General features: G+C 37.4%; 1 protein-coding gene across 5 annotated transcripts in view; it reads right to left on the reverse strand.

Annotated features, from left to right (window-relative positions):
• LOC127573044 (meiosis regulator and mRNA stability factor 1) overlaps nucleotides 1-17,581 on the reverse strand; it is a 56,261-nt gene that overhangs the window by 33,519 nt on the left and 5,161 nt on the right. For 3 of the 5 annotated variants that reach the window (XM_052020824.1, XM_052020823.1, XM_052020821.1), the window contains exons 2-8: nucleotides 13,105-13,321; nucleotides 11,296-11,964; nucleotides 10,225-10,396; nucleotides 5,598-5,824; nucleotides 5,150-5,267; nucleotides 4,214-4,386; nucleotides 2,900-3,334 (exon numbers count right to left, since the gene is read on the reverse strand). In XM_052020824.1, coding sequence (XP_051876784.1) covers nucleotides 2,900-3,334; nucleotides 4,214-4,386; nucleotides 5,150-5,267; nucleotides 5,598-5,824; nucleotides 10,225-10,396; nucleotides 11,296-11,964; nucleotides 13,105-13,263 — 1,953 coding nt within the window. In that variant the 5' untranslated portion in view covers nucleotides 13,264-13,321. Of the gene's footprint in view, nucleotides 1-2,899; nucleotides 3,335-4,213; nucleotides 4,387-5,149; nucleotides 5,268-5,597; nucleotides 5,825-10,224; nucleotides 10,397-11,295; nucleotides 11,965-13,104; nucleotides 13,327-17,581 lie in introns of all 5 variants that reach the window. The other 2 variants (XM_052020822.1, XM_052020826.1) reach the window with 2 other exon arrangements.

Here is a 17,581-nt window from a genome sequence, read left to right on the forward strand (position 1 = left end):
AGAAATAAAAAAAAGTTCAGTCTCTAAGGAAAAGCAATCCCCCTCATTTCATCAATTTAATCCCATTTCTTAATCAATTAAAGGTGATGAGTTGCACCCTAAGTAAATTGCTTAAGTGACAGGTGATTCTTTGCCCAAGGGAAAGACCATTATAAGTCAATTTCACCTTGTCGTCAAGCAAATTCATGCATAACAATGTAAGCAGAGCGATAGATTCCAAAAAGAAATTGTAAAATTGGACTCAGAAACTTCTGTTTATAGCCCAGAAATTAAATCAGGTAAAATAGTTAATTCATTTGAAATTATGCATTCAATTTACAAGATTTGAATGGGAAAGATAATATAAATCTTTTGGCAAATTGAAACAATGTTAATTGTGTCACTTGGCAGCCATATGCAGCCTTCCATCAATGTTTCAATTTTAAAGTTATAGGGTAAAGGCAACAGTTCAAAATTTGTCACAATTTACTGGACTTAAAAAAATGTATATATACCCTTCAACAAAAGCAATAATGGCACTGCTACTTGGCCAATCACCTCTTTTATAAAGGAATTGGAGAACTAGCTCATTTGGAATTAACTTATAGTGTTAAATAGCAGACAATTGTGTACACAATACCAGGATGGAGGGAAGGCTGTGATGTTATTCTAAAGAAGGCAAGTTTTCAGGTAGAATGGTTGTGATTTGAGGCTTTACACATATTTTGCATTCATTTTGGGATTAACAGAAATAATTGTCTTTCATAGAAAAATATTACTAACTTATACTTGTGAAGAGCTGACAGTTTTTTCTACTTTGCCCTCTCTGTACCTTTAATTAGTGTCAATCAGTGGGCTGGATTGGCTGACCTACTGACTGGCAGTTACTGCTGTAAATTCTGGCATTTCCCTTCTATCAAAGTGCAACCCACTGACCGCTAGTTAGTGCTGTAACTATCGGGAAATTCCTGTCTTTTCAGAGCAGAAAGTGATGGAACTAGTGGACTTGCTCACTGAGACAATGACCTTCGGCTCTTTGGTGCCTCAAGATAGTGATGGTAGTGAAGAGTCTCTTAGTTTTTGTGTTGGGGGGAATCTTCTGGTTGTAGCAATCCAGGTTTTGCCAAGATATTTTGGTGCACTGGATCAGTCTGGGATGCAGAAGGGAAAATGAATGTTGGGGGCATTGCATTTAACATTTTGACATCTTTCTGATATTAATTTGTTACAGATATCTTAAGCAGATTCTAACACACCTGCGGTACTGTATGAGCAGGAGAGGACAAGTTGACAAGACCCCTCCACTTGAGTATCCTTTCTGTCTGTTGTGGGATGGAGAATCTCCAAATCAACAGCAAAATCCAGTAGTGAAAGAAGGTGAAGTACTGATGAAGATCAAGCCTCCCTTTCTATCTAGATCCCATCTGATGCACTTTCCTGAATCTTCCACAATGCAGTTTATTTCTCGTTAAGACCAGTGACCAACTATAGTTCTTGCCATTTGCACTGATACCCTACAATCTTCTATTACAAAGGAGTGAAAGAATTTGTGGGGGATAGTGAGTGATGGGGATTTCCACAAAACTTCTGCAATCACAGGACAAGTACCACGTCTTTGGGGGGGGGGGGGGGGGGAGGGAGGGAGGGAGGGAAAGGAAAGGAAACCAGGTGTTTCCTAATGCTTTCTTCTGACTTTCGTAACTCAATCACTTTCCAAGGCAAAGAGAGGATTACTTTAATGCTGGGGCTCTGATGTAGATTAAATTTCTCCAACAAAAGCAATTAGTCTTCAATGGACTTCAGTTTGTAAATCAGCTCCTCCCAAGGGAATAGATAAGGAAAGACCTAGCACTTAATTGGCTGTCCACTTCAAATACAATTTCAATTTGGGAACAGGCTGCTTTGCTGCCTCAGCAGTTAACTAAATAGTAAAAAAAATAAAACTGGGAGGATCCTGGACTATTAAAACAGTTTACCCAAATTGCTGTCACAGTGGGAATAAAAATGGATTTAACAATTTGAAGTGTGTTCACACAGGAGATCCTACATGACCGATGCTGGAATAACACTGTGTATCCACACAACGTGAGCATTATCTCAAGGGAGAAGTCTGCCATTTATTGTGGGGTGGAGAGGGTAAAATGGGGATCACAGTTGGGTTTGCAAGGAGCCAGATAGTTCAGAGAGAAGGATCAGGAGAGTGATGGTGCAAATGATCAGGGTGGCGTGCGGCGTCTAGACAGATTGCTGGGGGCAAAGGGTAAGCCAGATGATGGTGGGTATCATGAAACCTCTGGCTGATGATAATATGTGAAACTGATGTGACAATGACTCTGAATGAAGTGATAGCAGGCTAGCTATCAATCTTTCTCCCAGAGCTGAATAATTGACCTGACTGTTGAACTTCTAGCTGATGAGGTATTGTCAAATGGTAAGCATTGCAGCCTTTATTACCAAATAAGTGAATGTGTAGGTGGTTGGATATTCTGGCCCAAAATGATTGCTCTCCAGTACTTCATTTGAGCGGCAATGAATTCTATCAGTCAGAGCAGTGAAATTTGACTGTGTGCTCAATGCTCTCTTTATTAACCTGCTGATGGATGAACATAGACTTTCAACAGATTTATTGCATGGTAATATCTGGGAAGAATGAATTTAGTGTGACATCTTTTGTGTGTCAGCTACCTACAAGATAACACTTGAGTCATGTTAATTCACTACCTTAACCTCACTGACTGACAGCGTATTACCACGCCCCATATAAACCAAACAAAATGAAAGTTCATGTTATGCTGGATGCAGATATTACTTTTATCTGCCATCATAACTTAAACCCTTTTTATACTTTCATTTACTTTTTTTTTACTGATCTTCCTATGAAGCCATATATAATCAGAGGGGCATTAAATGAACTATTTACCTGCAAACTTCTGACCTTTCCATTTTTAACTGCTGATCCTTGGGATGTCCGTGAGTTCTTTACAGCAGAATTTTTTCCATTATGTGATTGTTCATCAAGGTCTTTATTCAGCTGAGAGTGTTTTGCAAGTTTACTTGCCTTTTTAGGGGATTTTGTCTTTTCAACTGTTAAGCAGTTATTTTTGCTTTCACAAAGATCTTTATTTTTTGGTGTAAATGATACAAGAATCTTATTGCCAAACACATCTTCATTCTCCATACGCTTCTGTGCACGCTCAGCACTTTCCTGGCTTGTAAAACGAAGGATTGCGCTGCTGCCGGTAATGCTTAAAACTTTTCCACCGCAGTTATCAGACAAACGGCGCAGTCTGTTGCTGACTTGCTTGCTGTCTCTGTTGAGTGGCAAATTGTATGCATAAAGAAGAGTATGGCATTGCTAGAGAGGGGGGGAAAAAAAAGAATGAATGGGCAGAAGGGAAAAAAAACCGAGTCCCTCTTATTTTAATTGTTCCTGCCCTCCACCCTACCATGGACCTCCCCTTTTCTTCTCTCCTCCCTAACCCCCTTTCTGCCTTGTCAGACCAGTGCATTTCTAACTATTCCCACTTTTGATGCAAAGCCATCAATCTAAAACATTATTTGTTTATTTCTATGCAGATATTGCTTAATTGTCATTGAATATTACCAGTATTGTTTATTTTAAATAAATATTATTGTTGGTTCAATCATGGAGAAAATAACTTTTTGTGCGGGGGGGGACAATGCAATTTCTTGAAGGAGCACACTTTTCACAAAAACAGGTGAAATTCATGCTGGCTCTAAAATTCAATAAATTCTATTTAAAAAAAAATTGCCACTGCCCAGTACCAGGTATATAAAATGAAGTCAGAGTTCAGGTAACAAATATGCGTATCATTAGTGGCACAGCGGTTAAGTTACTGGACTAGTAACCCAGACACCATAACTAATAATCCAGAGACCCATGGTGGCTGTGAAATTTAAATTCTGTTAATGATCCAGAAATTTTTTTAATAAAACCAGTCTTCATAATGATGAGCAGATAACTACTGGAATGTCATTAAAAACATGCTGGCCTTGCCAGCAATGACCACTTCTTGGAAGTTGGGGAAAAAAAAATGAAGTACTGAAGGAGAAAAGTGACCTTGCTTATGAGGAAAAAAGATATTTGAAAACTGCAAAGTATCCAAACCCCCTATAACTGTAGTTCCCATTAACAACAAATAGAAATTTTTGGAATGACATGTTATGTAAGAATATACATGTCACTTAATCACACTGGGAATAAAAAACTTACTTGTGTTTTCTCAGGTAATCTTGGCGGTAAGTTAGAAACAAATTCTTCAAATTTGATATGTTTGTGTGCATGTTGTAAAAGTGCATCTGAAACTTGATTCTTATGCACCAAAATGATCTGAAAACCATGCCGATGCCGAAGGTCACTGAGTTCTGAGGCAAAGTTGACATCAGCTATAAAATGACCAAGCCACAATTATTAGAAAGAACAAAGGCTGACTGTAATCAATATCTCTTCTATTTAAGCCAAAATATGACCAGAATCAGGTTTATTATCACTGACATATGATTTAGTTTGTTGTTTTTGCAGCAGCAGTACAGTGCAAAGACACATTTAAATTACAAAAATAAATATTTTTCTTTTTTCAAAAAAAAAGGAATAATGAGGTCATGTTCATGGATCGTTCAGAAATCTGACGGTGGAGGGGAAGAAGCTGTTCCTGAATCATTTGAGTTTGGGTCTTCAGGGTCCTGTACCACCTCCCTGATGGTAGTAACGAGAAGAGGGAATGGCCTAGAAGGTGAGGGCCCTTAATGATGGATGCCGCCTTCTTGAGGCACCACTTCTTGAAGATGTCCTTGATGGTAGGGAGGGTTGTGACAAGAAAAGACTTCTCTATGTTCATTCATTGTAGGCAAATTATTAGATAATGTAAATGATATATAAAATTCAAGATCTAAACAAGCGACATTTCATTGCACTGATCTAGATCCTGAAAAATTCTTGCTCCCACCATGACATCAATTTTAATCACGTTACACATTCTGGATCTTTTTAAAAATAACTAAAATTGCTTTATTTAGTACAGCCCACATCACTTCTAATCAATTGTCTTCTTACTGAGGAGATGAGACTGAGCTGGTATTCTGGTAACTTCTGCTCATGATCAATTTTTCCTGATAAAATTAAGATTGTTTTAGTGCATTGCTTACTTACAGGATACCAAAACAACAGTGGATGGAGCTGTGTGAGTATCAGCAAATCGCCTTAAACTCTGTCTAAGCTTGTCATCTGCAGCATTCTTTGCTGTTGCATTGATATGTGCAACTGTCACCTGCGTCAAAAAAAGTGATTTTTTTTAAAAAAAACAAAACATCACAACTTCACTACTAAAATGTCCATCTTACAATCATAACTTAGGGGAATGAAATAAAATTAAAGATGTTAATAGTAATGTAAACCACTAGATACGGGGGCAGGAATTGCCCATATGAACTCGCATACATCTACTAAGGTTCTGGAACTTTAAAATAGAAATATTTTTAAACTTTAGAATTTTTTTACCAAGCTGAAATTTGGCTTTTTGTTTTAAATGTAGCATGTTAAATCCTTGAGATTCAGAAAAAACAGCCATTAGTATTGGCAGATTATGCAGATAGTTTACCTGGCAGTTATTAAGTTCCTGGATAACTTCCTTGTTCTCTTTGCTAATATCACACACACACATGAATTCTGCCTCTCTGTGGCCTTGGAAAAACAGTTGACGGATTCGCTGTACTATTGTCATGGCTGACCGTCCTGTTGGGACAGAGCAATTTTCTATATCCCAAAACACCCCAATAGGTGGTAGATTCTCCTGCTGTTGACCTGGTATTGCTACATCAGATGAACCTGTTTTTTTTTAAAAAAGGTTATCAGAATTAGAGCCACGTTTTCATGTATACTCTCTCGGTAACTTCCATTGCTAATGATTTCTATAATTTTATTTTGAATTCCAAGTTTCGGAATAAAGTAATACCAACACAAACCTGCTTATGAAGACATAATTTACATTCAACTTGGATCCACAAATCAGCACATCTGAAACATTTAGATAAACCAGTACAAGAATAATCCAACTATTTGTACGTAGTATGAAGGCAGACAATCCAAAGTAAATTAAAAAAAATCTTGGAGAGTGTACAAAGGGAGCAAAGTTCATTATTTTCTGGAATATATTTTGAAAGAATCTTTGCCATTAAAAGGAATAAGAAGACATTTGATACTTTTAAGTTTCAGGACAGCTTTCAATCTTTCAGCACAATAATCAGATTCTCAAAATTATCAATTTACACTTGGAATTCCACAATTTACTGTTAATCCAAAATTACATCAACTATGTGCAGAATGTGACCTGGGTTTGGTGACATGGAAAATTCCACTGGTTGAAAGCAGCAACTGATCTTGTTCAACTTTGAAGAAACTTATCCAAAACAAAATATACTTTAATATGAAAATGAATGACTAATTAGTCAATTTATCTTCAAAGTGCTAGCTTGTATATTTAAACACAATTGCCTAGAAATTGGACCAGCTAAGATCCTTCTTTATGCACAAATCTAATGAAAGATGTTTTTATTGTTTTAACTGTTTGCATCCACTTCCTGTTGAAGCCCCATCCATAAAGAAATTTATGAGAGTACAGTTCGGAAGTCTGCGACCAGTGATTGGTGCTGGGACCTTTGTTGTTCATGATGTATATTAACAACTTGAATGTGAATGTAGGAAGCATAATTAGGAAGTTTACGACTAACATGAAAGTTGGTGGTGTTGTGGTTAGCAAGGAAGATTGTCTAAGGCTACAGCAGAATGTAGATCAGAAGGAAAAGTGGGCAGAGTGTTGCAGATAGAATTTAATCCCAACAAATGTGAGGCAATGAATTTTGGGAAGTCAGATATTGGTAGGGGTACATACGCTGTAAATGATGGAACATTAAGGAATGTTGATGAGCAGAGGGACCTTGGGGGTTCAAGCCCATAGCTTCCTCAAAGTGTCAACATAAGTAGATAGGGTTGTGAAGAAGGAATGTGGTATGCTTGCCTTCAAAGGTCATAGAATATAAAAATTGGAATGTTATGTTGCAACTTTACAAAACACTGGTTTGACCTGGAGCAAAGTAACTGAGGGGGTGACCTGATAAAGTATATAAAATTAAGAGGCACAGATAGATGGTCAAGAATCTTCCTCGTAGGGGTATCAAGAACAAGAGGGTTTGGTTTAAGGTGAGAGGAAGGAGCTTTAAAGGGGGTCTGAAGGGAACGTTTTGTTTTACACTGACTGGTTGATAATCTCCCTGCCAGAGGAGGTGGTAGAAGCAGATACAGAGACTACATTTAAGAGACATTGGGACAGGCACTTGAATATGCATGGCTTAGAAGAATATGGATCTAATATAGATAAGATCTTTTAGTCACATGTACATCAAAACACACAGTGAAATACATCTTTTGCGTAGTGATTTTTTTGGGGGGCAGCCCGCAAGTGTTGCCACGCTTCCGGCGCCAACACAGCATGCCCACAACTTCCTAACCTGTACGTCTTTGGAAGGAGGAAACCGGAGCACCCGGAGGAAACCCACGCAGACACGGGGAGAACGTACAAACTCCTTACAGACAGCAGCCGGATTTGAACCTATGCTACCGTGCCTGCCCACTACTGAACTAGTGTAGATGGGCTTAAAAAGCTGGTGTGGACGTAGTGAGCCGAAGGACCAGTTTCTGTGCCATACAATTCTATGCCTGACTTCCTGTCATGGCTGGTGTCCCTGAAATGTTTTGTCTATCGATGGTCTTCATCTTCTGTTGTGCCTACTGCTCACTGACAGAAATGGGATCAAAAGATCAATACTCATGACCTGCATCATTAACTCAAGAGTAAATCTTGCTGAAAATAGTGAATCATTTGTGATTTTATAAATCTTCCCCTGCCCAGTCATTTTAGATAATAAAAGTATCATTGCCAGTATCTGTGCACTGATATCTTCAGTTCAGAAATGTTGATCTATGGTTCCGCTGGTGTCCACTGTAACTCAGAGCAAGGTGGAGGCGTAGTGTTCCAGAGGGGTGTGTGGGTTCCTTCTGGAGAACATGAATCTTACTCATTGACCACACCCAAGCCTTGCAATTGCTACAACTCACCTCCCTTGTGTACACATAATTTGTCTTTCTTCATCTCCAAGGCAACATGTGTGACTGCCAGACAGCTTTCACTTTATTGATGATTGTTGCAAGAACCAGATAGCAACTGCAGATGGCATTCACAGATGTCATTGTGAATGCACAATTCAGGCTTTTAATGCTTCTTAAAGGCAGTAAACTCTGCTAACATTTCTTGAGGTGAGGACATCAGTTTTACGATTGCTTTGACCCCAACTTGGCACCCGCGTATAACATACTGGTCATTTAGCAGAAGGAAAATAGGTTAAATCCAATTTGTGATTCAGAAGTCTTGGCTGGTTATAACCAAGTCTAGTTTTGTTTCGATGGAAATGGAAAATTCAGTACAGAGTGGACTTATTTAACAGAAAATAACCAATTTTCAATCAGTTTTGATCTATATTCATTCTGATTTATGTACGATTACATAGAATATATGCCACAGAAAAAAGCTATTTTGCTCAATCAGTTCATGTGTTTATTCCTTTCTTTATCCAGATTAACGTAGCCCTCTATTCCCTCCTCTGTCATATGATTGATGAGCCTCCCGTTGAATGTATCTTTAACATTCACTTTAACCACTCTGTAATTGTGATTTTCATATTCTCACCACAACTTGGGTAAGGAGGTTTCTTCTGAACTCCTACTGGATTAGTTTTGATTATAGCTCTTTGTTGGTATTCAAAGGAACAAAATGCAGAAAAGAAAAAGGTCCAGATCAACAGAATCCTTGAAAGCACACCTCTTGCCAGCTATCCATGGAAATTATTAAAGCTGTCCATATCGCAAACTGATTACAACCTGTCCCTGTGATGACTTCAGGCTTAGAACATTAGTTTAAGTCCTTATTCAAGTTTTGTCATGTGGGCATTGTTGCCAAGGAGAGTATTTATTGTGCTTTTTTAAAATACTCCAGTCCTTCTAATCAAGGTATTCCCACAATACTGTTGGAAAGGGAATTCTGAAATTTAGACCTGGCAAGTCAGGATGGCGTGTGACTTGGAGGGTGGGGTGCTTCCATGCACCTGAAGCCCTTGTCCACCTTGGTGGTAGAGGTCTTGGATTTGGAAGGTATTGTGAGACAGCCAAGGTAAGTTACTGCAGAGCATTTTCCTACTGGTTTACACTGTAGTCTCTGTTGTGCTCTTTGTTTTAGGGCCTGTCCAGTTAAGTTTCTGGTTAATGGGAACCTGCAGGATATTGGTGTTGGATTAGGTGACAATAATGCCATGTAACATTAAGTGTAGGTAGTCAGAGTCTCTTGTTCATCGTGGTCATTGCCTGGTTTTTATGTGGCACTTAAACTATGGTCTTGGTCTTCTTGCAGGCATGAACTGCTTTCTGAAGGAATCAAATACTGTGCACTCATCAGTGAATGTCTCCAGTTTTGACCTTATGATGCAAGGAAGATCACTGAAGAAACATCCAAATATGGCTGCGCTTTGGACTAAGCCCCGAGGAACTCCTGCAGCAATGTTCCAGGGCTGGGATGACTGACCATCAACAACTGCAACTGGCTTCTTTAATATATAGTATGACTAATGTATAGAGTATTTTTGCCCTGATCTCCATTGATCTCAGTTTTACCATGGTTCCTTAATGCCATACTGAGTCAAATGCTGAATTGTTATCAAGGGCAGTCATTTTTATGTTACCTCTTTAAACTTAGCATGGCAGTAGGATCAATTTAATTGAAGGCAAGTGAAGAGAATGTGAATTCTTGCTCATTATTTAATGCAGTTGACCTAAAACTGGACATACATGCCCATCAGGTGAAGAATGTATTGGGATGGTTATGATGGCAAAAGGCTTGTGTTGCTGCTTTGCATGTGAAGATAAACAACAAACTTTTTTTTCTATTCTTTTATGCAACTGACAATTTCCATCTTGTAATCTTTCCTGTAATTAAAGTATGGATCATAAATAATGTACTGGAATACCCAAAAACTTGTAAGTAAATCTCCTGATTATCCCTACCCAAGAAAGCAATTTGGCAGGAACATGTCAATATAGAATTTAAAAACTGACTGACAATGAATTCTCACCACCTAAAACTAAGAATTAATGTGAATGGGAAAGAATATTAAAGCACATACCATACTTCTGAGGCTGGAGACCCAATATTCCTGCTGTTAAGATTGGTGCCTCCGTCATTTGACCTTCGCTCTGAGCACCATTGCATGCTGATATGGAAACTGGAACAGACTGAGTCGGTGGGGGAATATTTGGCCAAATCTTTGTTGCGTCCAAAACAGGACGCCTGGGTGGCTGCAACAAAGATTAAAGAAATAAATTAGGACTACACTTCAGATTTTGTGTTAAGCAAGTTATTTTGAGAAATTTAAGCAAAATGGTTAATTCTGTAACTAATTCAACGTGCAACAGATAATGTTTATGGCATAAATAAACCAAATGCCACTATGCAATACAAACATTCTGTTTTTACCATTTTTTTGCTGTTTTTACTTTTATTTCAATACATTGACCAATAACATAGTGATGAATGCATACTTTTTTCCCCCACATTGAATCAACAGGAATTCAGTTGAATACTAGAAATAACAGCTAATTATTTATTTCCAGTATTGGAAATAGTAGCTAATTATTTAAGGATTACCAGCCTTGGTGATGTTCAAGTTAGAACAGTCAGGAACAATACTGGACAAGATATGGGGAGAGTAATGCATTACAAACTTAGAATGTGCACATATTGGAGAAAATAAGGGAAATTAATTAGCAGGCAAAAGCGAATAGTCAGCATATAACACAACAACTTGAATAAATGTAATTTAGTTGTAAACAACTGTGTTCCAGCCCATATTTGAAATGACTTTTTGAAGGACAGATTATGTGAAAGAGCAAAAATATGCGGGGGGTTTTGCTCATTAATATTGTTGGTGTAACTTTATCAAACCCTGTTCTCTTCAAGTCTGCAGCATCTCATCACACAGCTGAATGATATAAATGCATCATTCACATCACTTCACACAAATCTTGAAAGCCGCATGGAATAAAAAATGCATCATACAAGCTGAACAAAATACTGAAGTGTAACTTATCAACACTTCAAAATTGAATTCAAGCTTGAAAGCTAAATAACCAAGAATAATTTTAAAAATTTCACTCTAAAACTTATCTTCAAATTAAATAAAACATATTATACTAACTTTATTCACACAATCATCACAGCAGTGTGAACTCTTCAGCAACATAGAAGCCATGTGCAAAGGTAAAGAGTCGGTGCAAGCATGTTTAGGTTGGTCAACTTGATTCCCATGATTTTCCAAGCGCCCACTAACTCCACTAGTGAGCTCTGTGCAGGAAAAACGACTATTTGTGTTATAATTCTGATGCACAGGAACTTGATGCAGTTTTGGAACGCTGGCATGGTAGGGTTGGGACTGTTTGAAGAGGTTTCCACAACAAGATAGATTCTGAGAAAGTGCTGGCTGAAGCTGATAACTGGAGACAACGTTTTCAACATAGGGACTAGTGAAGTGGCATGGAGCTCCATCTAAATGGTTTTCAGCTATAGCTGCTTTACAAGACTTTGGTGTGTGGAAAGTAGGTGTTGAACTTATTTGACATGTAACAGTTCCAGTATTTGTGTGTTCTAAAGCGCCACTACCAACTGAGTGACTGCATCCACCACCATTGTGAATTTGGAGGGAACAATGCGGACAGCAGCTTACTTTCATGCCAGTTGGCTGCTGCTTTGGAAAAGACTGAATGTCAGAAGGGGGTGCACTTGCAAAGAAATTAGAATTAGCATGATGGGAGGGAAGTGGAAAATCCTTCAACTCAAGCACGGGTTTGTTGCTTTCCATGTAATGTTTCTGGAAGAAGAAAAGACAAAATACTCGTGGTTAGTATCTTTTCACACAAGCAAAGAACGTTACAAAGGGAATTAAAACACAAAGTACTAGGGCCTACGATGCTTATGAATATTACTGTAAATAAAGATAATATTTGATCTTGTATTTCCATAAACACTAAAAAATAAAAAGAACACTCAACCATTTAAAATAAAATTTTATGGTGCAGCGTATGTGCAAATATAATGAAACAAATGTAAAGATTTATTTTTCCTTGCTTTCACGTTAGAGCAAATGGTGTACATAATGCCTACCAATAAATATGTCCAAGGAAGCAATCACGATGAATAAAGAGCACTTTTACTAGACTTTCCAATTCCTCCCCTCCCATCCGAGTCACAGCAATAAGACTTCCCAATCCTCTGCTTAAGACAGCTCAGAATTCCTATTATTCCTTCTACACTGTAAATGCCCCAATTATGTATATTCATCACCATTATTACATACGTTACCTTGCATTTTTGCATCATTTTCCATCTGTGGATTGAGATGTAAAGGACTTAATGACTTAAAAGCAGGAATGCATACCAATAGTTTCAAATCTCAAGTAATGTTATGGGACAATTAATACAGCAAGATATTAAGTAGACATCAGAATAGACAAAATAATTAAAAGGTATTCTCAAGACTATTGTAATGAGGGACTTAATTAGTGTTTCATTAAACTTATTACATGTGGCATTTGCTAAAATTAACAATTAAAAGTTGACAAGGAATGGTTCATAAATGCTTCACCTACCATGGAAAAGAATGATTATGTTGACAAAGGTGACAAGGAATGCTAATAAGCTGGATGAATTATGTATAATTCATATTGCTGACATTAAGCATATGCATCAAAATTTCAAAAAGACAAATAAATGAAACAAATCAATGAGTATACAATTTAAAACTTAAAGACTAATCATTGTGATATAAAATCAACTGTGCTAGTTTCCTACATGACTACTCAACTTCAAAATTCAATACCTTGTAAGAAAAATCAGAAAAACCTTATTTGTACCAAATCTGAAATTTTACTTGTGTAACTGCTATACTTTGTCTGTAAATATAGATATTTTATAATGTACAGTGATGTGTAAGATGGAACAGTGAATTTACCGATTTTTGATTGGACGGTAATATCTGTTCAACTGTTGAAAAGCAATTTGAGATTTTCCAGAGCCACTGTTTAGAAATGTCACCATCATCATCAGGTTGATTCAGGCATCCAACAGGCCTACTGCAGAAGGAATTCTCCTTTCTGTTGCCATCCATCATATAGCCTTACATACTTCCTCAGCATCCTTTCATCTGTCTTTCCTTTCATTCTTCTCTCCTGTTCTTAAAAAGTAAGAACACTTTGTTGGGAAGGAAATCATGAAATAGCAGCAGCAATTTTCTGTATTTGGCTTTCTTGTACCCTCTGTTCTATTCCCATTATGACCTTTCAGCCCTTGATCATTACATTGTTCCAGTGAAGCTCAAGCAAATCTCAAGGAACAGCACTCTCCCTGTCTTGCAGCTGGATATGTCAAAGTCATTCAGACCTAATTGTGGCCCACACTTTCACATAATGATTCTCCTACTCCTTTTCACACGTTCTCTAGACCCATCTTCGATTCTTGATTTATCTAGCCACCATCTATTTTGATGCAATTTTTATTGTTTAATCTCTCTTGCCAGTCACCCAATCACAGATCTTCCCTGTTTTTTTTTAATTTTCCTGGTCCACCCTCCTCTCTGCATCTTATCTAGTTCTGATATAAAAAAGTATCAGTCTGAAACATTACATCTGTTTTTCTCTTTACAAATGCTGTCTCAAATGCACTTATACTAATGTCAATTAAGTTAAAGACTTGGACAATGAATGCATAAGACCTATATAAATTTATAAAATAGTTAAACACAGTATAATCCATGAAATACAGGTTACTGCTTCAGGGTGCTACCACTAAGGTCTGCAAAATCTAGTGAAAAACTGTGTCATGCAAGTAGTAAACTCAAGTCAACTAATCCATGATTTTTATTTGTAAACCAAACTAATGCAACTTTTCTGCTAATTATATTGCCAATGATATACTTAACGACACAGCCTCCAAAAAAAAGTCAGTTTATTAAAATGTGTCCATTCAATTCTGAACAGCTTTAGAAAACTTGAACATAAAAAAAATTACTTCAACTAATGCCTGATTGGGTGGTGGAGGCAGGTTACTCTCACACCATTTCAGAAGTACCTGGGTGAGTACTTGAGTTTACAAAGCATGGACATTGTTGGCCAAAGGGCCTAGTTTGGCACTGTCTATGACTCAATGTCACATTCTTACCATGGATTGAAACATGGCTAGATTGTTTTTTTTAAACACAGTGCTCAGAATAATTCAACAGGAAATATAGGCATAAATAAAACTGTAGATACAGATACAAATTCTGATTAATTTACACACTGTGCCTTATTCTGCCATCTCACATTCTAACCAGTACAATGGAGGTGCAAAGAAATTCAGCATTCTGCAACAGCCCTCTTAGTCTTACTTACCTTTGCCTTCTGCTCAAACACATTTCACACACCTTACTGATTCTGAGATCCAAGATTAAAGTTATGTGTTTTAGATATGAAAGGTCAAATAGAATTAACTAAATATTTGCAAATGCTGATATGAATACTTCCAGCATTTTCTATTTGTATTTCAGATTTAAAAGGATCTGCATCAGTTGGAAAGTATGTTGACTCATGAGATATGGAATTATTGCGAACAAATACAAAGTGATGATACACAAGGGAAGTAAACAGACTTAAAAATAAATCATGTCTCCAGGTGATTTGTCTGGCTCAGTTGGTTACACCGTCAACTCCTCCAGAATACTGAGGTTCAAGACACATGATAATTTGAGCATATTATCTGTGCAATCTCAGAGATGCATTGTTTTGGATGAGACACTAAGCTGGCACCATGAGGATGGAAAATAGATTGTATAATATGATTTGAATAACAGCTCATCTAGCAACATGGACAACATTTCTTCCTCAACTAACATCACCAGACAAATTATCTGAAAATTTCTTAATTTACTGCTTTAGAGTTCATAGTTCTACATAAATTCAATATTGCGATTTTCTACTATTATCCAATCAAAGCAATAGTTCACCATTATAGCAATACAAAAGGAACATATTGGCTATTAAGTGCCTTGAACGTTCTCTTATGATAGTGTGCTGTATCAATAAATGTTATTGATTTCTATGCTAGAAAATACTGGTCAGGAATTGGGCAGTTCATTGAAGTCAACATTAGTCATAAAAGGAAAATCTATTTGGATCTCAGATGTTAAACGCTGCCACAGGTGATCTGAAATACCATATATCCAAGTTAAGGGTTTGCAGACTTAGAGGACATATACTGTTGATACCTATCCATAAGTATCTTATCAATTAGGAGAAGCTGAACAGTTTAAGATTATTGCAGAATGTTTGTTGCTCCAGAATTCCAGCATCTGCAGTCTCTATGTCATTCTGATTAAGTAATCTCAAGAGACAATGGAAACATGGTCCGTGTTTAAGGAAATAAATAACATTTTACCTTAATAGAAAGTTCAAAGTTGTCACAAGATCCATAAACCAGTAATAAAACTCAAGTTTGCAAGAGGGAAGTTGCACAGACTAATTTATGCAGTGGTTGGTGAAGGGACGCAGTGAACTACCCAGATTTAGTGAAAACAGATAGTTGAGAGGAACTATTTAATACAAGATTGGTTATATATTTGAGTGAATGAGTGACCCTGATCTGCTCAACTACATGGCTTTCTGTTCCAGCTAAATCTGACCGCAACTTCTAGACAAATATTCTGAACAACTTTTTTCCCCTAGCCAGAATTTAGTTTTTTTTATTAGACACACAGATTCATCAAACTGTTACAGGATAAAGAAACACTGTCATTGATATGCATGGCTGCAGGACTACAGAACAATGGATTTTTTTACGAGTTTAACTGATCTTACCACAGCAGATGATTTAGCTAAAAATCATTGGTCAAAAACTCAGCTGGGATTATCTAACACTCCTGTAATATTTTGAATTATATGAGCATAATTATTCTTAGTTCAACTGTCATTTGTTTATAAGACTGCAGTAAAAAGGCTTATGTAACATTGTCATCCGATAATGCAAAATATTTTCAAAAGACCATCACAGCAAACATTTGTGGGAACAAACACTAGCTACATAAATTGAACATGTAACTACAGCAAGTCTATAACAATATAAACCATTCTACTTTTGCTTTCACAGTCTTAGGAGTCCTTTCCAAATACAAACTTTGGTCATGAAAGGCATTATATAATTGCAAATTGTTTTCTTCCCCCATAGGTGCAAAGCACCACATTTCCCTGTGTGAACATTTAAAATCAACCTTATATTGCTTTAGTTCACAACAGCATTATAAATAAACTAAAATGTTTCTCTCAACTAATAAGTTGTGCTTAAACTAGGTACCTCACTTAGGATACATTCTTGGGGACTACAGTGTTAAGTGAATCAGCTATAAAAAGGGACATTATACATATGAAAATGCATTGCTGAGTGTTATTTTTCTATCCAAGAGCAAACAGTAACCATATACTGAGAATTCCCACAAAATACAATGTATACTAACAAAACATAAACATATAAACAAATCATAGAAGTAATAGGAATAATGAAGTGAAAGATACAGCTGGGAAGATGAAGAAATAAGAAAAGGGAGAATGAGATTTATGGGAATGCTCTGCAGGAAGCTAGCATGGTCCTGAATGGCCTCCTTCTTTGTCAGGGTGGACCAGTGGCATCTCAGATGGTGGTGCTGTTGCTGTACAGATCCAGTTTCCTCCCACATCCTAAAGACATCCTGGTAGGTTAAATGATACTATAAATTGTATATAGTGTAGGTGGAGGGCAGGAGGAACAGGAGGAAGTTGATGGGTATGCAAGAAAGAAGGTTATCAGAAAATAAGTTGGAGAATGGGGCTGTTGGAAATGATCTGAGAACTGAATGGGCAGAATGGCCATCTTCTATGTTGTAAGAAAATATGAGAACTATAAGCCAGGTTGTGGGTCATCCTGCTGGGAAGATGGATCAGGTTATGACTCTTTCTTTTTGAAGAGATCCAGGGTTAACTCTCTTGCTGCCCCCTCATTTCACAGAGCTTTCTCTGTAACAGGAGTTATTGTTGAGCATAATTCTCTTCCCTGAGGAGCGATGCTTCCAGACTGCATAATCCTTAGAAAACACTCCAATCCTTCCTTGACCTTTGTGATGCCTTGCATCAAAACTGCTATGCTTGGATTTCTTTCAACTGATATCTTTACTGTTTCAGTATCATCAGCCCCCAAATGAACATGGTGCCATTCCAACTCTTGCAGTTCCTCACTCATTAAGCTGTAACCAGGAGCGGCAGTAGCTCTGCCACGTCATCTGTGTCATCTCCATCCAGTCCTGCTTGTGAGGCAAGCTGGGCAATATCAATGGTGATAGCCTGCTCCCCCTCCTCAAAACCCGCAATGTTGCTACATGCCTCCAGTCACAACTTCTGCCAAACACCGTTTATGCAAATGTAGGCAAC

This window comes from Pristis pectinata, chromosome 8 (genome assembly GCF_009764475.1).
Source record: "Pristis pectinata isolate sPriPec2 chromosome 8, sPriPec2.1.pri, whole genome shotgun sequence".
Lineage (NCBI taxonomy): Eukaryota > Metazoa > Chordata > Chondrichthyes > Rhinopristiformes > Pristidae > Pristis > Pristis pectinata.